This window comes from Melanerpes formicivorus, unplaced genomic scaffold (genome assembly GCF_026170545.1).
Source record: "Melanerpes formicivorus ecotype bairdi unplaced genomic scaffold, bMelFor1.0.p_v2 SCAF_46, whole genome shotgun sequence".
Taxonomy (NCBI): domain Eukaryota; kingdom Metazoa; phylum Chordata; class Aves; order Piciformes; family Picidae; genus Melanerpes; species Melanerpes formicivorus.
The window spans coordinates 3746414-3773142 of NW_027142398.1; the positions used below are offsets into that span (position 1 = coordinate 3746414).

General features: G+C 59.8%; 2 protein-coding genes across 4 annotated transcripts; both read left to right on the forward strand.

Annotated features, from left to right (window-relative positions):
* Positions 1–260: 260 nt before the first annotated feature.
* On the forward strand, positions 261–18386 carry RBBP5 (RB binding protein 5, histone lysine methyltransferase complex subunit). Of its 3 annotated transcripts, none has more exons than XM_068159708.1 (14): positions 261–430; positions 625–650; positions 770–942; positions 2026–2166; positions 3115–3277; positions 4092–4201; positions 5119–5238; positions 6120–6273; positions 7121–7192; positions 9254–9371; positions 12514–12583; positions 12686–12915; positions 14228–14422; positions 16761–18386. In XM_068159708.1, the coding sequence occupies exons 1-14, from the start codon at positions 412–414 to the stop codon at positions 16784–16786; spliced, it is 1617 nt and encodes a 538-aa protein (XP_068015809.1). In that variant the 5' UTR covers positions 261–411; the 3' UTR covers positions 16787–18386. The 3 variants fall into 3 exon arrangements, with proteins under 3 accessions (XP_068015809.1, XP_068015808.1, XP_068015810.1); XM_068159707.1 differs by having other exon boundaries at positions 262–430; positions 16758–18386; XM_068159709.1 differs by lacking the exon at positions 625–650 and having other exon boundaries at positions 375–430; positions 16758–18386.
* A 1702-nt stretch (positions 18387–20088) lies between these two features.
* On the forward strand, positions 20089–21791 carry TMEM81 (transmembrane protein 81). The gene has a single exon (XM_068159713.1). The coding sequence runs from the start codon at positions 20982–20984 to the stop codon at positions 21774–21776; it is 795 nt and encodes a 264-aa protein (XP_068015814.1). The 5' UTR covers positions 20089–20981; the 3' UTR covers positions 21777–21791.
* The last annotated feature ends 4938 nt before the right edge of the window (positions 21792–26729 follow it).

Genomic DNA, 26729 nt, shown 5'->3' on the forward strand with positions numbered 1-26729 from the left:
CCGTGCTCTGTTTCGTTATTTCCCCCCGGGCGGTTCTCCCTTTCCCTCCCCGCCGCGCTGCGGCACCGAGGGCGAGCGGCCGCGGGGCTGCCGCGGAGCCTTTCGCTCGCCCGGAACCTTGGAGGAGCGGCCGCGGGGCCCGCCCGGAAGCAGCCGCGCGCAGGCGCCGGGCTGCCCGCCGCGCTGCCTGATCCCCGGCGCGCTGCCGCCGCCGCCGCCGCACCGGCGGGGGACGGGGCTGGCTTCGGCGGCCCTGGGTGCGGACGAAGCGAGCCGTGAGGTGCCGGCGGGCCGCGGGGCGAGGCGCAGAGCGGAGCGCGGATTCGTCAGGCGAACGGAAGGGCAGCGCCGCGCAGGCCCCCGGCGGGGTCCTTCGGCGACGGGGACGGAGGGAGCGGGACGGCAGCCGCGATGAACCTGGAGCTGCTCGGTGGGTCCGCGGCGCGGGGGCCGGGCCGGGGGCAGCGGGAGGCGGCGGGGCCGCGCCGGGGGCCGCGCGCAGGCGGGGCCGGAGCCGGAGCCGCCGCCCTGCCGGCGGAGAGCTGCGCGGGGCGGCGAGCCGGGGCGGGCCGCGGGGGCGGCGGGCGCGCCCGACTCCAGCCGTGTCTTTGCGTTTCGTTGCAGAGTCCTTCGGCCAGAACTACCCCGAGGTAACGGTTCTCCCCGCCCCCGCGGGGCTGCCCCCGGCCCGTCGGCTGCCGCGAGCGGCTGGGCGGCCCGGCGGGGCGGTGGGCTGACCGCCCCCTCCTCCGGTGCCCTCTCCCCGCAGGAGGCCGATGGCACGCTGGACTGCATCAGCATGGCCCTGACCTGCACCTTCAACCGGTGGGGCACGCTGCTCGCCGTGGGCTGCAACGATGGGCGCATCGTCATCTGGGACTTCCTGACCAGGGGCATCGCCAAAATCATCAGTGCTCACATCCACCCTGTCTGCTCGCTGTGGTGAGGAGAGGCTCGCTGCCTCCGGCTGAATTCAGGGCTCAGGTGTAGCTAAAGCTCCCAGTCTGAGTGCTAGGGATGAAAGTGAGGGTGGTGAGACCCTGGCCCTGGTTGTCCAGAGAGGTGGGAGAGGTCCCACCCTGGAGCCGTTCTGGGTCAGGCTGTTTGGGGCTCTGAGAATAGAATCAATAAGGCTGGAAAAGACCTCAGAGAGCATCAAGTCCAAGCTGTCACCCAGCACCTCCTGACTACTAAACTATAGCACCAAGTCCCCTGTCTAGTCCCCTCTTGAACATCTCCAGGGACAGGGACTCCACCACCTCCCTGGGCAGCACATCCCAGTGGCTAACAACTCTCTCTGTGAGGAACTTTCTCCTCACCTCCAGCCTAAACCTCCCCTGGCACAGCTTGAGACTGTGGCCTCTTGTTCTGGTGCTGCTTCCCTGGGAGAAGAGACCAACCCCCACCTGGCTGCAACCTCCCTTCAGGTAGTTATAGACAGCAATGAGGTCTCCCCTGAGCCTCCTCTTCTCCAGGCTAAGCAACCCCAGCTCCCTCAGCCTCTCCTCCTAGGGCTGTGCTCAATGTCCCTGCTGAGTGCAGAAGGGGTGAACTGGATGAGCTTTAAAGGTCTCTTCCCTCCCAAACCTGTCAGTGAGTCTGTGGCAGGCTGTGCTCATTCCTCTCAGCTTCCCATGGCTCCTGTTTGCTGAGCCCAGCAGCTGGGCGGCCTGGGTGTGCTGCTCAAACGCTCCCCAGCTGCAGGATGCTCAGCCTCACTTCAGTGCAGCTTCCTTTAAGAGTGCTGGGGAATGCCTTTGGCCTCTTGACTTACAGCCTGGACTTGGATCATCTCTGAGGTCTTTTCCAGCCTGCTTGATTCTGTTCTCTGAGGTTTATGCAGCTTAGATTCTTTTTCACCTCAATAGTTTTCCGTCTGAGGCTGATGATTCGATGTCTTCAAAGTGGGTGGAGCGGGGGGGGAGGAGAGGAGATTTGGGGAGGGGGGTGGAGAGGAGGTGTGGGGGGAAGTGTTGTATGCATTTAAAGAGTAACTTTGACTCAGGCTGCCTCTCTCTGCTGCAGCTGGAGTCGAGATGGCCACAAGCTGGTGAGTGCTTCCACCGACAACATCGTGTCGCAGTGGGACGTCCTCTCGGGAGACTGTGACCAGAGGTTTCGCTTTCCATCACCTATCCTGAAGGTTCAGTACCACCCTCGGGACCAGTAAGTGCTGGGAGGAAAGGGCTGAGTCCTGATCTGGTTCCAACCACTCTCCTTTGGCTCCAACCTCTCTCCTTTGCTTCCAACCTCTCTCCTTTGCCTCCAATCTCTCTCCTTTGCCTCCAACCTCTCTCATTTAGCTCAAGCTTTCGCTGCCCTTTGCAAAGTGATCCTTCCAGCTCTGTTGGGTGGGGGTCTGAGGTCTCTTCCAACCTTAGTTATACTGTGATACTGTAACCCTGACCTGGCTTTGTTGGGGTTCCTTTTGGACATGAAAGTGGCAGCCCAGCAGGAGGGGTAAACAAAGGAAGAGTGTTTGGAAACTTGGGTGGAATCCTCTGGTTGGGTTTACGAATCGCTGCGTGAGCTTGGGGAAAGAGGAGGGAGCTGGGGGTGTGCAGCCTGGAGAGGAGAAGGCTCTGGGGGGGACCTTAGAGCTGCCTTCCAATACAAGGAGGGATCCTGCAGGAAGGCTGCAGAGAGACTTTTCAGAAGGGTGTCTAGAGCCAGGGGAATGGTTTGGAGCTGAGGCAGAGCAGGGTGAGAGTGGAGCTGAGGAAGAAGTTCTGCAGTAGGAGGGAGGTGAGGCTCTGGCACAGGCTGCCCAGGGAGGCTGTGGCTGCCTCCTGCCTGGGGGTGTTCAAGGCCAGGTTGGATGAGGCCTTGAGAAGCTGAGGGTAGTTGAGAGGTGTCCCTGGGCACGGTGGGGAGGTTGGAGCAGATGATCTCTGAGCTCCCTTCCGAGCTGAGCCACGCTGGGATTCACAGCCCCCAGCCGCACGTCGTCGTGTGATCGAAACGCCAGGGATGAGACCAGATAGCAAAGCCACAGAGAGATTCTCTTGTTTCCTGATGCAGCATGAGATTTATTCTCTCTTTATTCCCCCCCTGCTTGTAAATGCAGACATTCTTTGCTACAGCAGAATCTCTTTTGCCCTTCCTGCTCTGTAGGAACAGAGTCCTGGTGTGCCCCATGAAGTCGGCGCCGGTGATGCTGACACTGTCGGACTCCAAGCATGTTGTGCTGCCTGTGGATGACGACTCTGACCTCAATGTTGTGGCCTCCTTTGACAGGAGAGGGGAATACATTTACACAGGCAATGCCAAGGGGAAGGTGAGACTTCAGCAGGCAGCCCTGGGTGCGGTGTGACAGAATGGGAAGGGTTGGAAGGGACCTCTGGAGACGATCCGCTCCGACCCTCCTGCCAGAGTGGCATCACCTGCAGCAGGTCACACAGGAATGCATCCAGCCTGGTCTGCAGAGATTCCACCACCTCTCTGGGCAGCCTGCTCCAGGGCTCTGCCACCCTCACAGTGAAAAGGATTTTTCCTTCTGTTGATGTGGAAGGGAACCTGCAGGAAGGCTGGGGAGGGGCGGCTTGGAAGGGCTTGGAGTGATACAATGAGGGGCAATGGTTTGAAACTGGAGCAGGGCAGGCTTAGGTTGGACATCAGGAGGAAGTTCTGCACCATGAGGGTGGTGAAGTTCTGCACCATGAGGGTGGTGAACCACTGCAGCAAACTGCCCAGGGATGTGCTTGAGGCCCCATCCCTGGAGACAGCCAAGATCAGACAGTGTGGCCCTGGGCAGCCTGCTCTAGCTGGAGGTGTCCCTGCCGAGTGCAGGGGGGGTCAGACAAGTTACCCTTTGAGGCTCCCTTCCAACCCAGTGCAATCTGTGCTGCTGTGCATCTGTAATGCCCTGGCTTCAGGCAGGTTTCCTCTTTGTGCTGCTGCTGGCTGTGACCCAAACTGTTGGCTCCTCTGGCAGTGTTTGTGTGGCAGAGCTGCAGCACAGCCCCAGCTGCCGGATCCCAGCGGCTGCTGCCGAGCCCCGGAGGCTTTCCTGGGCAGGGTCAGGAGGGGAACCACCAGGGGTCTGAGATGCAGTGAGGACACTGACTGCTTTCTGTCTCCTTAATCTTCAGATCTTGGTCTTAAAAACAGAAACTCAGGATCTTGTTGCTTCCTTCAGAGTGACCACTGGCACCAGCAACACCACAGCCATCAAATCCATCGAGTTTGCTCGGAAGGGAAGGTGAGGCCCCGCGGGCATGGGGAGAGGAACCGACAGCCCTGGGGGTCTGGGGGTCTTCAAGCCTCCCTACTTCTTGTTGTGGGCTGTGTTTTGATCCTCTTCCTGCTCTCTGTCTGCTCTCCACTGCAGCTCCAGGCAGTGCTACAGGCTGGGGGCAGAGTGGCTGAGAGCAGCCAGGCAGAGAGGGACCTGGGGGTGCTGGTGGATGGCAGGCTGAACATGAGCCTGCAGTGTGCCCAGGGGGACAAGAGGGCCAGTGGCATCCTGGCCTGCATCAGGAACAGTGTGGCCAGCAGGAGCAGGGAGGTCATTGTGCCCTCTGCTCAGCACTGCTCAGGCCACACCTTGAGTCCTGTGTCCAGTTCCTCAGTGTAGGAAGGAGGTTGAGCTGCTGGAAAGTGTCCAGAGAAGGGCAACAAAGCTGGGGAGGGGTCTGGAGCACAGCCCTGGGAGGAGAGGCTGAGGGAGCTGGGGTTGCTTAGCCTGGAGAAGAGGAGGCTCAGGGGAGACCTTCTTGCTCTCTCCAACTCCCTGAAGGGAGGTTGGAGCCAGGTGGGGGTTGGTCTCTTCTCCCAGGCAGCCAGCACCAGAACAAGAGGACACAGTCTCAAGCTGTGCCAGGGGAGGTTTAGGCTGGAGGTTAGGAAGAAGCTCTATACAGAGAGAGTGATTGCCCCTTGGGATGTGCTGCCCAGGGAGGTGGTGGAGTCCCCATCAGTGGAGGTGTTTAGGAGGAGACTTGATGGGGTGCTTGATGCCATGGGTGAATTGATTAGGTGGTGTTGGATGATAGGTTGGACACCATGATCTTGAAGGTCTCTTCCAACCTGGTCTGCTCTATTCTCTCCTCCCTTCCCCTCCCTTCCCCTCCCTTCCCCTCCCTCCCCCTCCCTCCCCCTCCCTCCCCCTCCCTGCAGCTGCTTCCTGATCAACACAGCCGACAGGATCATCAGGGTGTACGACGGCCGCGAGATCCTCACCTGCGGCCGGGACGGGGAGCCTGAGCCCATGCAGAAGCTGCAGGATTTAGTGAACAGGTAGAGGGGAGCTGGGCAAGGGGAGGCTCCTGTGCTCAGCACTCCTGGGAGCTGCTGGATGCAGGGTGGTTGAGTGTCTCACTGGGTGTACCAGGCAGGGGGGGGTCGTTTCCTGGGAGCACAGAGTGGGTTGGGTCGGAAGGGATCAGTTCCGACCCCTTGCCGTGGGCAGGGACCCCTCCCGTGCAGCCAGCTTGCTCCAGGTCCCACCAACCTGGCAGGCAACACTTCCAGGCTTGGAGCCTCCACAGCCTCTCTTGCCAACCTGTTCCATTGCCTCCCCACCCTCACAGACAGCAATTTCCTCTTCATCTCAGTCCAGCTCCTTCCAGCTGGAAGCTGTCGCTCCTTGTCCAGTCACTCCCTGCCTTTGAACTCCTCCCCAGCGCTCCTGTAACCCACCCCAAAACCTGGAAGGCTGCTCTGAAGTCTCTCTGGAGCCTTCTCCAGGCTGAACAGCCCCAACTCTCCCAGCCTGTCCTCATAGCAGAGGTGCTCCAGCCCTCTGCTCTCCTCTGGGGGCTCCTGGCCCCACTCCCAACAGGTCCTTGTCTGTGCTGAGGACTCCTGAGCTGCCCCAGCACTGCAGGGGGGACTCAGCAGAGCACAGCAGAGGGGCACAATCCCCTCCCTCCCCCTTCTGCCCATGCTGCTGGGGATCAGCCCAGGACAGGGCTGGCAGTGCCTATTGCTGGCTCCTGTGGAGCTTCTCAGCGCCTCCAAATCCTTCTCCTCAGCACTGCTCTGTCCCAGTTTGATCAGAGATTTAACTGTGGGCTGTGGTCTGTGTGACCTCAGTCTGAAGAACAAGCCCTGTCCACAGCCCTGCCCCCTCCCTGCTGTGCTGGTCTTTACCTGTGGGGTGCTCTCTTGGCACTCAGGACGCCCTGGAAGAAGTGCTGCTTCTCTGGGGACGGGGAGTACATCGTGGCAGGCTCAGCACGCCAGCATGCCCTCTACATCTGGGAGAAGAGCATTGGGAACCTGGTGAAAATCCTCCATGGCACCAGAGGAGAGCTGCTCCTGGATGTTGCAGTAAGGAAACCATCTGCTCTCAGGCTTTTTGTTGTTGGGACTTTGCCAGCCAACCTCTCTGAGTCCCAGGGACCAGCCTAAGCTCTGCCTCCTTTTGTCTTCCCACCCCCTGGTGGCATCCTCTCTGCCCCCTCATGGCTTCAGTTTCCAGTGCTCCAGCTCTGGGCCCCTCCATTGAAGAAGGACATTGAGATGCTTGAATGTGTCCAGAGGATCCAGGTGGCCAAGAGAGCCAAGGGCATCCTGGCCTGCAGCAGGAGCAGTGTGGCCAGCAGGAGCAGGGAGCTCATCCTGCCCTGTGCTCAGCACTGCTGAGGCCACACCTGGAGTCCTGTGGCCAGTTCTGGGCTCCTCAGTTTAAGAAGGACATTGAGAGACTTGAAGGTGTCCAGAGAAGGGCAACAGAGCTGGGGAGGGGTCTGGAGCACAGCCCTGGGAGGAGAGGCTGAGGGAGCTGGGGTTGCTTAGCCTGCAGAAGAGGAGGCTCAGGGGAGACCTTCTTGCTCTCTCCAACTCCCTGAGGGGAGGTTGTAGCCAGGAGGGGGTTGGGCTCTTCTCCCAGGCAAGCAGCACCAGAACAAGAGGACACAGTCTCAAGCTGTGCCAGGGGAGGTTTAGGCTGGAGGTGAGGAGAAAGTTCTTCCCAGAGAGAGTTGTTAGCCACTGGGATGTGCTGCCCAGGGAGGTGGTGGAGTCCCCATCCCTGGAGGTGTTCCAGAGGGGATTGGATGTGGCCCTTGGAGCCATGGTTGAGTGGTCAGGAGGTGTTGGGTGACAGCTTGGCCTTGATGCTCTCTGAGGTCCTTTCCAACCCTCTTGACTCTGTGATTCTCTCTTCCCCCCCCAGTGGCATCCTGTGCGCCCCATCATCGCCTCCATCTCCAGCGGGGTGGTCTCCATCTGGGCTCAGAATCAGGTGGTGAGTGTCTGCTTCACACTGCTTCCTTCAGAGGGTCCTGCCCCCAGTGCTCTGCATCCCAGCAGACTCACCTCTTGCATGTTGAAAGCCTCCCTCAAGCTTCACCTGCCCTGCCCTGGCTGTGAGGAGAGGAACTCCTCACCCTCACACCTCCTCTGTTTTGGCTTCACCTGCCCTGGCTGTGAGGAGAGGAACTCCTCACCCTCACACCACCTCTGTTTTGGCTTCACCTGCCCTGGCTGTGAGGAGGGGAACTCCTCACCCTCACACCTCCTCTGTTTTGGCTTCACCTGCCCTGGCTGTGAGGAGGGGAACTCCTCACCCTCACACCTCCTCTGTTTTGGCTTCACCTGCCCTGGCTGTGAGGAGGGGAACTCCTCACCCTCACACCTCCTCTGTTTTGGCTTCCTCTGCCCTGGCTGTGAGGAGAGGAACTCCTCACCCTCACACCTCCTCTGTTTTGGCTTCACCTCCTCTGCCCTGGCTGTGAGGAGGGGAACTCCTCACCTTCACACCTCCTCTGTTTTGGCTTCCCCTGCCCTGGCTGTGAGGAGAGGAACTCCTCACCTTCACACCACCTCTGTTTTGGCTTCCCCTGCCCTGGCTGTGAGGAGAGGAACTCCTCACCCTCACACCACCTCTGTTTTGGCTTCACCTCCCCTGGCTGTGAGGAGAGGAACTCCTCACCCTCACACCACCTCTGTTTTGGCTTCACCTCCTCTGCCCTGCCTGTGAGGAAGGGACTCAGCACTCCAGCTGCTCAACAACTGAAGCTTTAAACATCATGCCAGGGACATGATTCCTCTGGGCATGGGTGACCCTCTGCAGCAGGTGATCTTCTGAGTGCTGATCTTATCATAGTATCATCAAGGCAGGGTTGGAAGGGACCAGGGCAGGAACAGGGGAGGGTGAGGTTGGAGCAGGCTGCTGAGGGAGGTGCTGGAGTCACCATCCCTGCAGGAGCTCAAGGAGAGTGGGGATGTGGCTTTGGGGGCCATGGTTCAGTGGCCATGGTGGTGGGGGGGTGATGGTTGGGCTGGATGACCTTAGAGGTCTCTCCCAACCCAAACAACCCAAGGATTCTCCTGGGTGCCAGGAGGGGAACTTTGGCTCTGCCTGGCACTGAGAGCCCCCCTTGCCTCAGCAGGATGTGGTCCTCCTGCTGTGCAAAGCACCCAAAGGGCTGCAGGGACTCCCAGAATGAACCAGCTTGGAAAAGACCTTGGAGGGGATGAGTCCAACCTCACCCCCAGCAGCAGCTCCTCAACCCAACCATGGCACCAAGGGCCTCAGCCAGGCTCTCTGTAAACACTTCCAGGGGTGGGGACTCCAGGGAGGTGGTGGAGTCATAGAATCAGTCAGGGTTGGAAGGGAGCACAAGGATCAGCCAGTTCCAACCCCCCCTGCCATGGGCAGGGACACCCCCACACTAGATCAGGCTGCCCAGAGCCTCATCCAGCCTGGTCCAGGGCCCCAACCACCTCCCTGCACAACCCATTCCAGGGCTTCACCACTCTCATGGGGAAGAACTTCCTCCTCCCCTCCAGCCTCAATCTCCCCACCCCCAGCTTCCTTCCATTCCCCCCAGCCCTATCACTGCCTGGAGCCCTGCTGCTGTCTCTGCTTCTTGAAGCCCAGCAAGTCTGGCTGGGGTGAGCCCAGGGTGAAGTGGCTGAGTGTCAGCATCCAGCTTTGCTTCCTGCCACCCATGGCAGCACAGAAGGAACATTTCAGTGCTGGAGCTGCTGTGTGCAGTCCCTAATGCACCACAGGGCTAATCCCTCAGTCTCTCTCTTTATTCCCTTTCTCTTTCCCCACTGGGCAGGGAGAGTGGCTCAGGGAGGGCTGGCTGTCCCTTGCTCAGTGGCTGGGCCAGCCCTCAGCCTTTGCCAGCCAGCCCTGGCTGCTCTTTCAGTGTCTGTTTTGTGCTCTTCTGTGTGTGGCCTGGGGGCTTTTTTTATGTGCTGCAGAATGAGGCTGTGGCTGCAAGAGTCCTCTCTCTGCTGCCTCCTCTCCTGTGGGAGGGGGGGAAAAAAAGTCCCTTTGGCTTTGTGGTTTCAGGAAAACTGGAGTGCCTTTGCACCTGACTTCAAAGAGCTGGATGAAAATGTGGAGTATGAAGAGAGGGAATCAGAGTTTGACATTGAAGATGAAGACAAGAGTGAGCCAGAGCAGACAGGTACTGTGTGAGCTCTGCTGCTGGGTTGCAAAGAGGTTTGTAGCCTGGCTGCCAGGGCTCTGGTGAGCAGTGGAAGCATCACAGGGCTGGGAAGTGGCAGGAGGGGAGGGCTGGCTCCACACTGCAGCAAGCTGGGGTTAGATCAGACCCTGGGAGGAAATTTCTTCCCCATGGAGGTGGTGAAGCCCTGGAACAGGCTGCCAGGAGAAGCTGGGGAGGTTTCAAGGCTGGAAGGCAGGTTGGAGGTGGCCTTGAGAGGTGTCCCTGCCTGGGGCAGGGGGGTTGGAACTGGATGGGCTCTAAGGTCCCTTCCAAGCCAAACCCTTCTGTGAGGCTGAGGTGGAGCTGGGGTTGCTTAGCCTGGAGAAGAGGAGGCTCAGGGGAGACCTTCTTGCTCTCTGCAACTCCCTGAAGGGAGGTTGGAGCCAGGTGGGGGTTGGTCTCTTCTCCCAGGCAAGCAGCAGCAGAACAAGAGGACACAGTCTCAGGCTGTGCCAGGGGAGGTTTAGGCTGGAGGTGAGGAGAAAGTTCTTCCCAGAGAGAGTTGTTAGGCATTGGGATGTGCTGCCCAGGGAGGTGGTGGAGTCCCCATCCCTGGAGGTGTTCCAGAGGGGATTGGATGTGGCACTTGGAGCCATGGTTTGGTTGTCAGGAGGTGTTGGGTGCCAGCTCTCTGAGGCCTTTCCCAACCTTACTGATCCCATGATCCTTTCAGGAGCTGGGCTGCAGCTCAGGGATCCTCTTAGGTGATTGGCAGAGGCTCTGTTAGCTGATGCTCAGGGGTCTGGAGTTATTCTGTGGCTCTGCATCTTTCCTCTGTGGCTCTTCTCTTCCTCTCCCTGTTTTAGCCTTCTTTTTGGCAAGGCCTCCCCTCTCCAGCACATCTCCAGGCAGCAAGCAAGAGCAGAGAGCCCCAGCTTGCTGCAGGAGCAGGCAGCCCCAGCTTGCTGCAGGAGCAGGCAGCCCCAGCTTGCTGCAGGAGCAGGCAGCCCCAGCTTGCTGCAGGAGCAGGCAGCCCCAGCTTGCTGCAGGAGCAGAGAGCCCCAGCTTGCTGCAGGAGCAGGCAGCCCCAGCTTGCTGCAGGAGCAGGCAGCCCCAGCTTGCTGCAGGAGCAGAGAGAGAGCCCCAGCTTGCTGCAGGAGCAGGCAGCCCCAGCTTGCTGCAGGAGCAGGCAGCCCCAGCTTGCTGCAGGAGCAGGCAGCCCCAGCTTGGTGCAGGAGTAGGCAGCCCCAGCTTGCTGCAGGAGCAGGCAGCCCCAGCTTGCTGCAGGAGCAGGCAGCCCCAGCTTGCTGCAGGAGCAGAGAGCCCCAGCTTGCTGCAGGAGCAGGCAGCCCCAGCTTGCTGCAGGAGCAGGCAGCCCCAGCTTGCTGCAGGAGCAGAGAGAGAGCCCCAGCTTGCTGCAGGAGCAGGCAGCCCCAGCTTGCTGCAGGAGCAGAGAGCCCCAGCTTGCTGCAGGAGCAGGCAGCCCCAGCTTGCTGCAGGAGCAGGCAGCCCCAGCTTGCTGCAGGAGCAGAGAGAGAGCCCCAGCTTGCTGCAGGAGCAGGCAGCCCCAGCTTGCTGCAGGAGCAGGCAGCCCCAGCTTGCTGCAGGAGCAGGCAGCCCCAGCTTGGTGCAGGAGTAGGCAGCCCCAGCTTGCTGCAGGAGCAGGCAGCCCCAGCTTGCTGCAGGAGCAGGCAGCCCCAGCTTGCTGCAGGAGCAGAGAGCCCCAGCTTGCTGCAGGAGCAGGCAGCCCCAGCTTGCTGCAGGAGCAGAGAGCCCCAGCTTGCTGCAGGAGCAGAGAGCCCCAGCTTGCTGCAGGAGCAGGCAGCCCCAGCTTGCTGCAGCAGCACTGGCTCTGAATCAGTTGCAGGCAGCTTGGCCACTGGGTGGTGCCAAAACCCGATGGAATGAAGGCTGTGGATGAACAGGGAGAGGAAGGAAGCTGCTTCCCAGCATAGCACAGAGCTCTGCTCAGGGCCAGAGGCAGATTGCTGGGTGGTTGTTGAGCAGTTCCTGGTATTCACATGCATTGCTGGCCTGTGGGCATGCTGCATCAAAATAGCTTTCCTTAGCTTCTAGAGCTGATGGAGAGAAAAGAAGAAACCATCTGAGAAGGTTCCAAGTCCTTCAGCTGGCAGGGCTCTGCATGAGCTTGTCCTGAGAAGTTACTGAAGGCTTCAAGCCTGGGAGTGTTCAGAGCCAGGCTGGATGGGACCTGGAGCAACCTGATCCACTAGGAGATGTCCCTGCCCATGGCAGGGGGCTTGGAGCTGGATGGTCCTGAGTCCTGTGTCCAGTTCTGGGCTCCTCAGGTTAGGAAAGAGGTTAAGCTGCTGGAAGGTGTCCAGAGAAGGGCAACAAAGCTGGGGAGGGGTCTGGGGCACAGCCCTGGGAGGAGAGGCTGAGGGAGCTGGGGTTGCTTAGCCTGGAGAGGAGGAGGCTCAGGAGAGACCTTCTTGCTCTCTGCAACTCCCTGAAGGGAGGTTGGAGCCAGGTGGGGGTTGGTCTCTTCTCCCAGGCAGCCAGCAGCAGAACAAGAGGACACAGTCTCCAGCTGTGCCAGGGGAGGTTTAGGCTGGAGGTGAGGAGAAAGTTCTTCCCAGCAAGAGAGATTGGCCATTGGGATGTGCTGCCCAGGGAGGTGGTGGAGTCCCCATCCCTGGAGGTGCTCAAGAGGGGATTGGATGTGGCACTTGGAGCTGTGGTTTAGCTGTCAGGAGGTGTTGGGTGACAGCTTGGACTTGATGATCTTGAAGGTCTTTTCCAACTTGATCCATTCCTTCCCATCCCTTCCCTTCCCATCCCATCCCATCCCATCCCTTCCCTTCCCATCCCATCCCATCCCATCCCTTCCCATCCCATCCCTTCCCATCCCATCCCTTCCCATCCCATCCCATCCCATCCCATCCCATCCCATCCCATCCCATCCCATCCCATCCCATCTTATCTTTAAAGTCCCTTCTAGCCCAGCCCATTCTGTGGCTGGCACCCAGCACACTGAGTTGCACCCCTGCTGACCCTGAGAGCAAACACTTCCAGCTTGGCTCCTGCCTCACTTCCCCCTCTGCCTGCTGAGCTGTTGAAGCACAGCCAGGCTGATTCTTTCTGAGCCCTTTGGTTCTTTTCCTTACTGAGTTTGGGTTTTTTTTGCCCTGGCTCTCAGGTGCTGATGCTGCAGAAGATGAAGAAGTGGATGTGACAAGTGTGGATCCCATAGCTGCCTTCTGTAGCAGGTGAGAGGGCCTTTGGGGCTGGGAAGTGTGGGTGGCAGATGCCTCCCTGCCTCCCCCTGGGCCATCTCCTCTGAACTGAAACCAATTCTTCTTCCCCCCCAGTGATGAAGAGCTGGAGGACTCCAAAGCTCTGCTTTACCTGCCCATTGCTCCTGAGGTGGAGGATCCAGAGGAGAACCCTTATGGGCCTCCACCAGATGCAGTTCAGAGCTCTCTGACTGATGAGGGCATAGGCTCTGAGAAGAAGAGGCAGTCCTCCTCTGATGGACCTCAGGCACCAAAGAAGAAGCCCAAAACCACCAATGTTGAGCTCCAAGGAGTTCCTAATGATGGTAGGTGCAAGCTGCTGTGGCTCCAGGGCCAGCTCTGCACCTGAGGTGGCTCTTAGCTCTGTCTGCAGAGCAGAAGTGGGGAAGCTGACTCCTCAGTTGCCTCTCCCTTTGGAGTCACTCCCTGGGACAGTCAGTAGCCAGCAGCTCCTCCAGGCTGCTGGTGCCTGTCAAGCCAGGAAGAAGGAAGAGCAGCTGGAACCTGGTGCCCAGGCAGGAGCAGGACATCAGACTGCTGGAGTGGGTCCAGAGGAGGCCACAAAGAAGATCAGAGGGCTGGAGCAGCTGTGGGGACAGCCTGAGGGAGTTGGGAGTGTTCAGCCTGGGGAAGAGAAGGCTCCAGGGAGAACTCAGAGAAGCCTTCCAGTACCTAAAGGAGCTACAGGAGAGCTGGGGAGGGACATTGGGCAAAGGCTGGGAGTGACAGGATGAGAGGGAGAGGACTGAAGCTGGAAGAAGGGAGGTTGAGACTGGAGATGAGGAAGGAATTCTTTGCAGTGAGGGTGGGGAGAGCCTGGCACAGGCTGCCCAGGGAAGCCTCAGCCCTGGAGGTGTTTGCAGCCAGGCTGGAGGTGGCTGTGAGCAACCTGCTGTAGTGTGAGGTGTCCCTGGCCAGGGCAGGGGGTTGGAGCTGGCTGATCTGCCCAGGGAGGTGGTGGAGTCCCCAGCCCTGGAGGGGTTCCAGAGGGGATTGGATGTGGCACTTGGAGCCAGGGTTTAGTCAGGAGGTCTGTGGTGCCAGGTTGAACTTGATGATCTCAAAGGTCTCTTCCAACCTGGTTCTCTTCCCCCTTCTCTCTCTTCCCCCCTTCTCTCTCTTCCCCCCTTCTCTCTCTTCCCCCTTCTCTCTCTTCCCCCTTCTCTCTCTTCTCCCCCTTCTCTCTCTTCCCCCTTCTCTCTCTTCCCCCCTTCTCTCTCTTCCCCCTTTCTCTCTCTTCCCCCTTCTCTCTCTTCCCCCTTCTCTCTCTTCCCCCCTTCTCTCTCTTCCCCCTTCTCTCTCTTCCCCCTTCTCTCTCTTCCCCCTTCTCTCTCTTCCCCCTTCTCTCTCTTCCCCCTTCTCTCTCTTCCCCCCTTCTCTCTCTTCCCCCCTTCTCTCTCTTCCCCCTTCTCTCTCTTCCCCCTTCTCTCTCTTCCTATTTCTATTCCTTTTCTCTCCCTCTTTCTCTTCCTCTTCTCTCCTGTGCAGCTGAGGTGGATGAGGAGCCCCCCTCAGCCTGGCAGGGGGCTGGCAGAGGCTGCTCCTGGGGGTCAGTCCCCTGCGGCGCGGGCGGCTCCGTGCCTCGGCCCCGGCTAACAGCTCTGTGTCTGTCCCCAGAGGTCCATCCGCTGCTGGGTGTGAAGGGAGATGGTAAATCCAAGAAGAAGCAAGCAGGCAGGCCTAAAGGATCAAAAGGTAAAGACAAAGATTCTCCATTTAAGCCGAAACTCTACAAAGGGGACAGAGGTTCTTTGCCTCTGGAAGGAGCAGCGAAGGGTAAAGTGCAGGCCGAGCTGGGACAGCCCTTGACAGGTAAGGAACCCTGGTGTCAGCTGCATTGCCTTGCTTGGTGGCCTTGCTTCTTCTGCAGGCTTCATGTGCTGCTGCTAGCAGTTTGCCTTCCCAGCTCACTCAGTCCCAGCCCTCAGCAGTGTGACCTTCTTGCTCACTGAGTGTCTCGCTGCTGGCGAGGAGGAGGAGGAGGAGTTGGTTGTGTTTGCTGTTGGGCTGCAGCTGAAATGCTTTCAGTGTCTGTAAGCAAATAGCAATAGTGGGGGGCAAACAATCATCCAGTTGCAGCCCCCCTGCCATGGGCAGGGACTCCTCCACCAGCTCAGGTTGCATCCAGGCTGGCCTGGGGCACCTCCAGGCTGGGGTTTGTGTTCTGGGAGTGGTGCTGGGAGAGATTCTGCCTCTCGTCGCAAGCTGCTGCTGGTCTTCCCCCAGGAGTGGGCTCAGGATCTGCCAGAGCTGTGTTGGAAGTGTCTGGGGGAGTCATGCAGGGAAGCAGCAGCTTGGCCACCACTCCAGAGGGTCACTTGGACCTTGCCAAACTCACAGTGCCTCCTGGTCCACCACTCACAGGTTGCTGACCCTCAGAGCTCAGCTTGTCCAAGGCCTGTGCAGGCAGCAGGGAGACCTCCAGCTGGAGCAGGCTGCCCAGGGCCACAGCAGATCTGACCTGAAATAGCCCTAATGGCCTCAACCCCCTCCCTGGGCAGCCTGAGGCAGTGTCTCTCCACCCTTAACTTCCTCCTGATGTCCAACCTGCCCCTGCCCTGCTCCAGTTCCAAGCCACTGCCCCTTGTCCTGTCCCCACAGCCCCTTCTGAGCAGTCCCTCCCCAGCCTGCCTGGAGGTCCCCTTCAGATTCTGGAATGCAGCTCCAGGATCTCCCTGGAGCCTCCTCCTCCAGGCTGAGCAACCTCAGCTCCCTCAGCCTGACCCCAGAGCAGAGGCTCTCCAGCCCTCTGATCATCTCTGTGGCTCTCCTCTCTCTGGTGTTGGGGGCCCCAGAGCTGGGCACAGCACTGCAGGTGAGCTCTCCTGTGGGGCAGGGAGTTTCACCTTGGTGTTGCTGGGATTCCAGCACCAGATGCAGGTAGCCACCTGCCTGGCAGCCAGGCTGCCTTGTCTGGCCTCTAGTGCATGAAGCTGTTCATTCTGCCAGCTCCTTGTGCTGTGGCTTCCAGAGGTGAGCTGCTCACTCCCCCAGGCAGCTGCTTCTCCTCTGCCAGCTGCTGCTCTGCCCTGCCCTGCCCCAGTGCCTCTGCCAGCTGCATGGCTGGGACTTGGGGCCTGCTGCAAGCTGCCTCTGTGTCACTGCTGTGCAGCCCTGCACTCAGTCTGTGGTGTTCACAGGTCCCAAGCAGTGTGAACAAACTGAGCTCAGAGCTCCCTGAGCCACTCCCAGCACACAGCTCAGAGGGGCAGCAGCTCAGAGCTCCCTGAGCCACTCACAGCACACAGCTCAGAGGGGCAGCAGCTCAGAGCTCCCTGAGCCACTCACAGCACACAGCTCAGGCACAGGGGCAGCAGCTCAGAGCTCCCTGAGCCACTCCCAGCACACAGCTCAGAGCTCCCTGAGCCACTCCCAGCACACAGCTCAGGCACAGGGGCAGCAGCTCAGAGCTCCCTGAGCCACTCACAGCTCACAGCTCAGGTACAGGAGCAGCAGCTCAGAGCTCCCTGAGCCACTCACAGCTCACAGCTCAGGTACAGGAGCAGCAGCTCAGAGCTCCCTGAGCCACTCACAGCACACAGCACAGGCACAGGGGCAGCAGCTCATTGCTCCTTGAGCCACTCACAGCACACAGCTCAGAGGAGCAGCAGCTCAGAGCTTCCTGAGCCACTCACAGCACACAGCTCAGAGGGGCAGCAGCTCAGAGCTCCCTGAGCCACTCCCAGCACACAGCTCAGAGCTCCCTGAGCCACTCTCAGCACACAGCTCAGGCACAGGGGCAGCAGCTCAGAGCTCCCTGAGCCACTCTCAGCACACAGCTCAGAGCTCCCTGAGCCACTCACAACACACAGCTCAGAGGAGCAGCAGCTCAGAGCTCCCTGAGCCACTCACAGCACACAGCTCAGAGCTGCTTGAGCCACTCCCAGCACACAGCTCAGGCACAGGGGCAGCAGCTCAGAGCTCCCTGAGCCACTCCCAGCACACAGCTCAGGGGGCAGCAGCCCTGGGGATCTTCTGTCCCAGGCAGTGTCTGGTTGGTGCTGTCCTGTTCTGCAGAGTTTGTCCTGGGGGGGCTCTTGGTTCTTTGTTTTCAGTTGGCCTCTGGAGCTGCTGCCCTGCTCAGTGCTCTCTGGGGGCAGCTGTTGGAGCCTGCTTGGTTGCTTACTGCTCCTCTCTTTCTCTTTAGCAGGTGGTGCAATCTCAGAGCTGTTGTGAGGACTCTCTCCTGTAGCCTCCTGCATTCTTTCCTTGGGTGGCACATCCTGAGCTGGGGAACAGCTGAGCTGCTCAGGCAGGGTGGACTGGCTCAGGCAGCAGACTCTGACTCAAGCAGCAGGCTCTGACTCCAGCAGCAGACTGCTCCTGGCTTCAGGGAGTGACTCTGTGGAAGCAGATGGAAGAGGAAGCAGCTTCCCCTGCCCCTCCCCTGCCTCTCCAGTGGACAGTGTGCAAGGGGCTGGCTCTCAGGTCATGCCATTTGCACAGAGACTTTCACCTGGGCTGACTTTGTGTTGGGCTGACTGCTTCTAAAGTCAGCTGGTACCTGCCCCCCCTGCACTCCAGAGCTTGCCTCAGCCATGGGGGTTGGCTTGCTTTGAGCTCCTCCCTGGACTGAGGAGTGCCCCAGGCTGTGTCATTTGTATTCCTGGCTCCCCTGCAGCCTTTGCCCTTTCCCTTTGCTGTTCTTTTTCATGCCACTGGGCTGGGACTCCACTCCTCCTGTGGCAGCTGGGCTGAGCTTCCCCAGCTCTCCTCTTGGCTCAGTGTGATGCTGACAGGCTTGGTGAGACCACCACTGCTGCTGCTGCTGTGCCAGGGTGGATTCCATGCCCAAGTGGAGAGAGTGAAGACTCAAGCCCCCCTCTGAAGGAGGCTGCACAGAGTGGATCTTCAGCTGGTGAAGGTTTTAGAGGGGGAGGGTGGCTGCTGGTGGCAGAAGGATCAGGTGGAAGCAGCTCTGGGTGCAGTGCTCAGCTTGTGGAAGCACCTGGGATGTGGAAAGCTCTGCTGGCAGCTCTCCTCCTGCCCCTGCAAGTGGTTTCAGTTTGCCTCCTTCCTCTGAGGAGTCCTATCAGGAGCAGTTGATTTCCTCTCTGCCTTAGGGGGCAGTCAGGGTCAGGGCAGAGCTCATAGCACTGAAACAGTTTGCCAGGCCTTGTGGTTTGCTTTGTTCCCCCCCTCCCCCCCAACTTCTGGATCAAGAATGGAAGGAAGATGACTGCTAGCAGCTCCTTCCCCTCAGCCTTCTCCCTTTTACCCCTGGGCCTTGTGTGGGTGATGGAAGAGACAGAATCCAACACCTGCCCCAAAGCCACCAGCTGAGAGGGGAAGTTTCCATTCCCCAAGCCCTTTGCTTGGAGACTTCTCCTGATTCCTATGCAATCCCTGCCAGGCTTTTCCCCAGAGCTCCCTCTGGAGCTGATCACAGGTTTCCCAAGCCCCAGAAGGAGGAGGAGGAGGAGGCAGGCAGCAGTGAGCTGAAGATGAGCAGCATGGGCTTGAGAGGAGCTGTTGGAAGCCAGAAGGGCTCTGAGCTGCTCCCTGGGCTGGGGGCCTGCAGTTCAGTCCTCTGTGCCCAGCCTTGGGCTTCCTCCTGCTTCTCACATCCTTGCTGGGCCACTGCTGGGTGAAGCCCACCCCTGTGTGGTGGGGCTGGAGGCCCAGGGGCTTGTGAGAGCTGCACAGGCCAAGGCTTCCCTGGATCCGTGGAGAGCAGCTGAGTTTGCCTTGCCTCTGCTCAGCCTTCCCTGCCCAGTGCAGGTCTCCCTTGGGTTGTTCTCTTCCACCACCTGGGGTATTATTAATGTTATTTTGGGGGGGCTGGGAGGGGAGGAGGGGGCTGGGAGGGGAGGGGGGGGCTGGGAGGGGGTAGTTTTGTACCATAGCTGCTGGGTCCTGGCTTGCTGGTAGCATAGAGCAGTGCTGTTAGGCTTTTGTGGCTGTAAATAAAGAGGTTATGTTTTAGTTCCTGCAGGGAGTGCCTTCACTTTGGGCTCTCCCACCCCACTTGGGGTCTCTCTCTCTCTTGTTTTATGCTGCCAGCCTGGAGGCCTCCTCCCAGCCAGCTCCAGGGCTGCCACAAACAGCTCTGTCCCTCACCCCAGCTGCTCTGCTGCTGCCTGGGGGGTGGGTTTTTGGTTGGGGGTGGGTGGGTGTTCATTTCATGGGCTCTTCTCAAGGAAGAGGAGGAGAGCTGGAGTCTGAAAGCCCTGAGGCACTCAGCTCATGCAGGAGAGAGCAGGAGGGGGGCTGCTGCGGGGTGCAGCCCCAGGAGAGTGTGGGCAACACCTTCAGCAGGCCTCATTTGGCTGGCTTGAAGGGGTGTGGGGGAAGAGGACCCTGGCTGATGATCCATGGGCGTGCAGCAGAAGCAGCCTGGCCCAGCAGATGGGGAGAGAGGATTCTGCCACTTGGCTCTGCCCTGGGGAGAGCTCAGCTGGAGCACTGCAGCCAGCTCTGGGGCCCTCACCACAGGGAGGACCTGGAGCTGGTGGAGCAGCTGCAGAAGAGGCCACAAAGATGAGCAGGGAGCTGGAGCCCCTCTGCTACAGAGATCTCCAGAGGTCCCTTCCAGCCCCTGACAGGCTGAGGGGGCTGGGGGGGTTCAGCCTGGAGAAGAGAAGGCTCCAGGGAGACCTTAGAGCAACCTTCCAGTACCTGAAGGGGCTACAAGGAGGCTGCAGAGGAACTGCTCCCAGAGGGCTGCAGGGACAGGCCCAGGGGCAATGGTTTGAGATGAGAGCAGAGTAGATTGAGATTGGAGGTGAGGAACAAGTTCTGCCCCAGGAGGCTGCAGAGGGACTGCTCCCAAAGGGCTGCAGGGACAGGACCAGAGGCAATGGTTTGGAATGAGAGCAGAGCAGATTGAGATTGGAGGTGAGGAACAAGTTCTGCCCCAGGAGGCTGCAGAGGGACTGCTCCCAGAGGGCTGCAGGGACAGGACCAGGGGCAATGGTTTGGAATGAGAGCAGAGCAGATTGAGATTGGAGGTGAGCAACAAGTTCTGCCCCAGGAGGCTGCAGAGGGACTGTGTGCAAAGGGCTGCAGGGACAGGACCAGAGGCAATGGTTTGAGATGAGAGCAGAGCAGACTGAGATTGGAGGTGAGCAACAAGTTCTGCCCCAGGAGGCTGCTGGAGCCCTGCAGCAGGCTGCCCAGGGAGGTGCTTGAGGCCTCATCCCTGGAGGTGAGGCTGGACAAGGCTCTGAGCAGCCTGCTCCAGTGCAGGATGTCCTGAGCCTGCCAGTGGCTGTCACAGACCTGAGCTGCTGCTTCTGTGCTGAGGCCTCAGGGGATTCTTTTTGGCTCCCCAGTTTGAGGAGGGCTCTGCTCCCCATGGGAAGGGCTGGGGCTGCATCCTGACCTGGCTGTGACATCAGCACTGCTGCCATGGGAACAGAGAGTCAGGGAGACAGCAGTGGCCTGGCTGAGAGGAGCTGCACATCACCAGGGAGAAAGTGCAGGCCAGGCTGCCCCTGAGCTCAGTGCTCTCAGGCTCTCCTCAGGCTGGAACTGGCCTCGGATGGTCCTGGCAGTGCTCCTGGGCACCGTGTGGAAGGCAGAGCTGTCCAGGTGCTGCCTGGAGAGTGCTGCTGTGCTTGTGCTGCAAAGGTTCCTGCAGTGCTTTAGGGGTTGGTGGCAAAACCAAACTGGAACAGTGCTCCTGGGCTCTGGCAGCCCACCTGGAATCAGCTGAAATCCACCTGGAACCTGGCTGTGGCAGTCCACCTGGAATCTGTCTGTGGAAGTCCACCTGGAACCAGCTGAAATCCATCTGGAATCTGTCTGTGGCAGCCCACCTGGAGCCTGGCTGTGGCAGCCCACCTGGAACCTGGCTGTGGCAGTCCAGCTGAAATCAGCTGAAATCCATCTGGAACCTGTGGAAGTCCATCTGCAACCTGTCTGTGGCAGTCCAGCTGGAATCAGCTGAAATCCATCTGGCATCTGCCTGTGGAAGTCCATCAGAAGTCAGCTGAACTCCACCTGCAGCCAGGGGAGCTCCCAGGCAGAGGCACAGTCCCTGGGGAGTGACCAAGCCAGCAGAAATCCAACCCAAACCTTCCAGAGGAGGGAGGGCTGAGTTGTTTCGTTCCCCAGCTGCCAGGCAGCTCCCCTTTGCTGGAGTGCTGTGGCCAAAACCCTTCTGTAGCCTTGCTGCAAGAGGCAGAATTCCCTCCTCCCACCCTGCCTGGCGCTGTCCTCAGTGCATCTCCTGCAGCGCTGCTGTGCTTCAGGACTCTCTTGCTGGAGGATTCTTTTTCACCCCCCTGGAAGGATGAGGTCTTGAAGGTGGTGCTGGTGGGAATCCCAGAGCAGTGAGGCTGAAGGCTGGCACTACAGGGACTGCTTATTTTGGGTGGCTTTTCCTCCTTTGCCTCCTGACTCAGGACGTTTCGTTGGGAGCCCTCCGATGAAGCCCGCGGGGAGCAGCCACGCTGGGGGACTACTGCTGGCTGCTTTCTCCCTGCCCTTGGGCCTTTCCCTGGGCTCTGTCACCATCCCAGCAGAGCTGAAGACAGCTGTCATCAGGGTGGCTGTGAATGCCACCTCCTGCAGTGTCACCTGCGGGGTGGGCAGCAGGCTGGAGGAGCTGTGCGAGCTCAGCGGCGCCGGGCAGAGGAGGAACTGCACCCTGCAGCGCTCCAGCTGCCGCAGCAGCTCCCTCTGTGGCTTGCTCCACTTCACTGCCTCCGTGGGCAAACCCTTCCAGCTCATCTGCCTGGACTCAGAGGCGGTTGGCCTTGGCAGTGGAGCCTACAGGTACAGGTGGAGGTTTGCCCCAGGCCTCATCACCACCAACAAGCTGCTCCTGAAGCCCTTGCGCAGCGCCCGGCCCGTGCTCCGCTCTGCCGCCGCCAGGGAGGCCGATGCCGGCACTTACCAGTGCGATGTGCAGAGCCTGAAGGACCTGCAGGTCGTCAAGAGGATCTACTTTGGGCTCAGGATGATCCAGGAGGATTTGGCAGACCTGGACTTCTACAAATCCCTGACCTGGGAGCAGAAGTTGGCAGCCAAGAGGCCGGAAGGGACCGCGAGGAACAGCACCAAGAAGGAGGTGCAGAGGCAGAAGCCCTCCTGGCAGGGGAAGGTTTGGGCTGTGTACTGGGTGGGACTTGGAAGTGGGGTGCTGGGAGGGGTCTTGGTGAGCTTGGTGGCCAGCTGCCTCTTCAGGAAGCTTTGGAGGAGGAGAGCTGCAAAGCAATGAACTGAAGCTGAAGCAGTTCCTTGAGCCTCTGTCTCTTGCTTGATGCAGAACCTCGTGGGGATGGCTCTGAGGGATTGGTTTGGGCACAAAGGATTCTTGCCAAGTTATTTCATAGTATCATTCAGGGTTGGAAGGGAGCACAAGGATCATCTAGTTCCAACCCCCCTGCCATGGGAAGGGACACCCCACACTAGATCAGCCTGGCCAGAGCCTCATCCAGCATTTCCTTCAGTTTCTGAGTCCCCTGGGTCAGCACAGGGCTGGAGAAGCAGAGCTGGAGTCTCAGTGGAGCGGTGCAGAGAGCAGAGCCGAGATGGAGCGAGGCAGTTGGCCTCTGGGTTGAGGAAAACAACTTCTTTGGGGTGAGGGTGACCTGGGGCAGGCTGCCAGGAGAAGCTGTGGAGCCTCCTTCTCTGGAGAGCCTCCAAACCCCCCTGGACACCTGCCTGGGGCACCTGCTCTGATTCTATGAACTGCAGCCAGAAGTCTCTCTCTCTCTGCCCAAACCTGGGGATGTCTCTGCCCCTGGCAGAAGGGTTGGCCCAGGATGATCTTTCAGGTCCCTTGCAGCCCAACCCATCTATGAGCATGGTGCCCAAGCTTCTCCTCTGCCTCCCCTGGAGGGGCAGGTGGCAGTGCCTGCCTCCCACCCTTTGCTTGCTGCCAGTTGCCAGCTGGAGGTTATCCTCTGGCCCCAACTTGTGCTGCTGCCCACTGATGGCCCTGAGGATGAGGAAGCAAATTAGGGCTGGAGGTGCTGAGGGCAGACAGATTGTGTGAGGGAGGAAGGCAATTTGCTAATGGCATTAAGCACTTGGAAAGGAGGAGGGAAGGGCAGGCTGGTGAGGCACAGGCAGCTGCTTCAAGTGCTGCTGAGGCTTAATTAAATTGAGTAAGGAGATTGTCTTAACTGCTGCAACTTGAGTGGCAGCAGAGAGCAAAACAAAGGCCATCTGCTGCCTCTGCACCGGGCTGGGGGGGACCTGACTCTGCCCTCCTCCCCACCTGGATCTGAGTGTGAATTCATGCAATGGTTGGGATGGAAGGGACCTTAAAGCTCATCCAGTCCCAGCAGGGACACCTCCCACCAGCCCAGCCTGCTCAAGGCCTCATCCAGCCTGGTCCTGAGCACCTCCAGGGAGGGGGCAGCCACAGCCTCCCTGGGCAGCCTGTGCCAGAGTCTCCCCAGCCTCACCCTAAAGAATTTCTTCCTCATCTCCAGCCTCAATCTGCCCTCTTCCAGCTTCAATCTATTGCCTCTCATCCTGTCCCTCCCAGCCCTTGTCAGAAGTCCCTTCCCGGCTCTCCTGTAGCTCCTTTCAAGCTCTCCCCAGAGCCTCCTCCTCTCCTCCTTAGCCCTGTTGCTCTGGCTGCCTGCAGCAGCTCAGGGCTGTGCTGGGCTGTATGGAAGAGTGCAGCCCTGGGGCTGTTGTCTTCCTGTCCCTCCCTTTCCCACTCAACTTCTGCTGCTCTTCCCCTGCCCTTGGCTCCCTTCTTCAGGGTCCTGTTCACTGCAGGCACTCCCCAGGCCTCACCCAGGATGAAGGAAATAAGCAGGAATGTGGAAAGTGCCTTTAATGAGCTGTGGGATTGTGAAACACCTTCCATGGTCAGGGACTTCAGAGGGGTCCTGGAGGGAAAGAGGCTCAGGGGAGGCCTTCTGCCTCTCCTCAGCTCCCTGAAAGGAGGTTGGAGCCAGGTAGGGCTTGGGCTCTTCTCCCTGGTAGGAAGTGATGGGACAAGAGGAAACGGCCTCAGGTTGCACCAGGGGAGGCTTAGGTTGGGTATGAGGAGAAACTTCTTCCCTGGAAGGGTTCTCCAAGCCTGGCCCAGGCTGCCCAGGGAGCTGCCTGGATCCCCACCCCTGGAGGTGTTTCAGAGCTGCAGAGGTGGTGCTGGGGGCCATGGTGGGAGGGACGTTTGCCAGGGAACCCTCAGAGAGAGGTTTTGAGGCTCTGAAGAGGGAAATGTGCTGCTGCTGGCCGAGAGATGCAGGCGAGCCCTGGCTGTGTGATGCAGCTCCCAGCTCTGTGCTGGCAGCTTGGACTTGATGACCTTTGAGGTCTCTTCCAGCCTGGGTGATGCTGTGACCAGGGAGAGCCTCGGGTCCCTTCCACATCCTGCTACCAACTCCTTCGGCAGTGAGCCCCTGGGGGGATGCAGAGCTGCCTCTCCCCCTTCCCTCTGGCGGCTTCCCCCCAGCACAGCCGCGCTGAGCCCTGGGCCATTCGTCTCCTTGATTGATGCCAGCAGCAGCAGCTTCTAATGAGGGAGAGCCCTTGTGCTGGGTGGACTTGGGGAGGGGGGGATTCAGCTCAGTCTGGGCTGCTCCCTGCTGGTTCCTTTAATGATGCTGCCCTCGGCTTCACAAAGCCTCTTGGCAGCACCAATCCCTCAGCTCGTTACGGCCCCAGCCTCGCCGGCAGCTCTGCAGAGCCTGGGGCAGAGGGGCAGGAGGCTGCCTGGGGTCTGAGCACAGCTGAGCCCAACCTCCTTGGGCTCCTTTGTTGGAGCTCCTCTGCCGGCAGCAGCGGGGGCTGGGCAGTGTCCTCTGGCAACCAAACACTTTGGCCACCTTAAACCGTGGGAAGGGGAAGAGGAGGAGGAGGAGGAGGGGAGGCTGCTTCCCTCTGTCCACCCTCCTGTTCCTTAGGGGCTCAGAGAAGGTCATGGAGTGGTTTGGGCTGGGCAGGACCTTCTTTGGTGTGAGGCTGCTGGAGGCCTGCAGCAGGCTGCCCAGAGAGGTTGTGGAGGTTCCCCTGCAGAGCTCCCAACCCCCCCTGGCCATGGTGCTCCTGGGCAGGCTGCTGGGGGTGCCCTGCTGGGGCAGGGGGGGGTTGGATGACCTCCAGAGGTCCCTCCCAACCCCAACCATGCTGGGATTCTGGCAGAGGGCTCCAGCCCCAGGCACTGAGTCCTTGCAGGGCTGCTGCTCTGTGTGTGGAGCTGGCAGTCAGGGAGGACACAGCCCTGGGCCGTGGGGCTCTGGAGCCAGCGAGCTGCAGACTGCATTCAGAGGTGGACAGAAGGGCTGCAGGCTCCAGCAGCTGCCTGAAGGCTCTGGAGATCTTTATTTCTGACCTGTCTGCTACTGTAGCCAACAAATCACTGCAGGGACAGCCAGGGCAGGGTGCAAAAGGCCTTTGCCCTTTGGTCTGCTTGAGGAAAGCACAAAGCAGTGAGCAGCAAAGGGACCGAGAGGAAAACTTCCCCCTTGGGGTGGGGAAGCTGGCTGGGAAGCCTCACAGCAGAGAGCCTCTGTGGAGGGAGCAGGGAGCAGCTGGGGGGGCTCAGGGCAGGTGGGATGTAGCCCCCTCCAGGCACTGTGCAAAGGGGCTGCCTGCAATACCCAGCTGGCTCCTTGGGGCAAGAGGTGAGGGGCTCCTGTTCACCCCCCCCAGCTCCCCCCCTCCATCTGTCCTGCTGCAGAGCTGAGCTCCTCCTGCTCCAGGCTGCAGCTGAGGGTTGGGTTTGAGCCCCCCCTGACCCCAAGGCAGGAGGGCAGACTTCAGGCTCTAAAGTCAGGAGGATCAGGAAGGAAGAAGGGGGAGGGGGAGGCTGGAGCTGAGAGCTGCCTTCCACTACCTGCAGGATCCTGCAGGAAGGCTGCAGAGAGACTTCTCATCAGGGTGGCTGGGGCCAGGCCAAGGGGGAAGGGCTTGAGGCTGAGGCAGAGCAGGGTGAGAGGGGAGCTGAGGAAGAAGTTCATCACTAGGAGGCTGCTGAGCCTCTGGCACAGGCTGCCCAGGGAGGCTGTGGCTGCCTCCTGCCTGGGGGTGCTCAAGGCCAGGCTGGGAGCAGCTGAGCCTGGCTGAGAGCTGTCCCTGGGCATGGTGAGGAGGTTGGAGGCGATGAGCTCTGAGCTCCCTTCTGAGCTGAGCCACTCTGGGATCTTTGCTGATGATTTTCTGGCAGGTAGGAACAAATCAGAGCTCCTCTGAGAGGCTCACCAAGTTCCAGCACCCTCCTCAGGTGGGGCTCTGCTGCTGCCAGGTCAGATGGGCCCTGTGAAACTGGCTGATTCCTCCCTCGGGGGAGCCCTGAGAAGGCTGAGAACAAAGCCCAGCACCTTAGCTCATCCCTGTGAGCTGAGCTAAGCCCTACAGCAAATGCTGAGAGCAAGGACAGTGAGGGGAGGCTCCTGAAGAGGCAGGAAATTGATTTGCAACTTACTGCAGCAGTGCAAAGCCAACGAACTCGGTGGAGGTGAGGGAAGCTTCCCTGCCCTGGCACTCAGCTCCCTGCCAGCCCCGGGCTGCACTCTGGGAAGCCCAAGCTGCCTCTGCAGCAGGTTTCTGCCAGCTCTGTTTCTCCTCTCTGTGCCTCTGGCTGAGCTTTCTGTGGGGTTTGGGGGAGCCTGGCTGAGGCTGAAGTGAGCTGTGGGGTTTGGGCAAGGGGCTCACCCGAGCCCCCAGGAAGAAAATGGTAGAGGAGGCTGCCTGAGACAAGGAGGTTGTGGTCTTAGCATGGCCTGGGGCTGTGTGCAGGAGTGGAGCTGCTTTGGCTGCAGTGGGGCTCAGCCTGGAGCCATCTGAGCCCAAACTTGGCCTTCCTCACCTCCTGAGAAATCCTTTCTGTCTCCTTCCTTCCTTCCCTCCCTCCCTCCTTCCTTCCCTCCCTCCCTCCTTCCCTCCCTCCTTCCCTCCCTCCTTCCCTCCCTCCTTCCCTCCCTCCTTCCCTCCCTCCTTCCCTCCCTCCTTCCCTCCCTCCTTCCTTCCCTCCTTCCTTCCCTCCCTCCTTCCTTCCCTCCCTCCCTCCTTCCTTCCCTCCTTCCTTGCCTCCTTCCCTCCTTCCTTCCTTCCCTCTCTCCTTCCTTCCTTCCTTCCCTCTCTCCTTCCTTCTTTCCCTCTCTCCTTCCTTCCTTCCCTCCCTCCTTCCTTCCTTCCCTCTCTCCTTCCTTCCTTCCTTCCCTCTCTCCTTCTTTCCTTCCTTCCCTCTCTCCTTCCTTCCTTC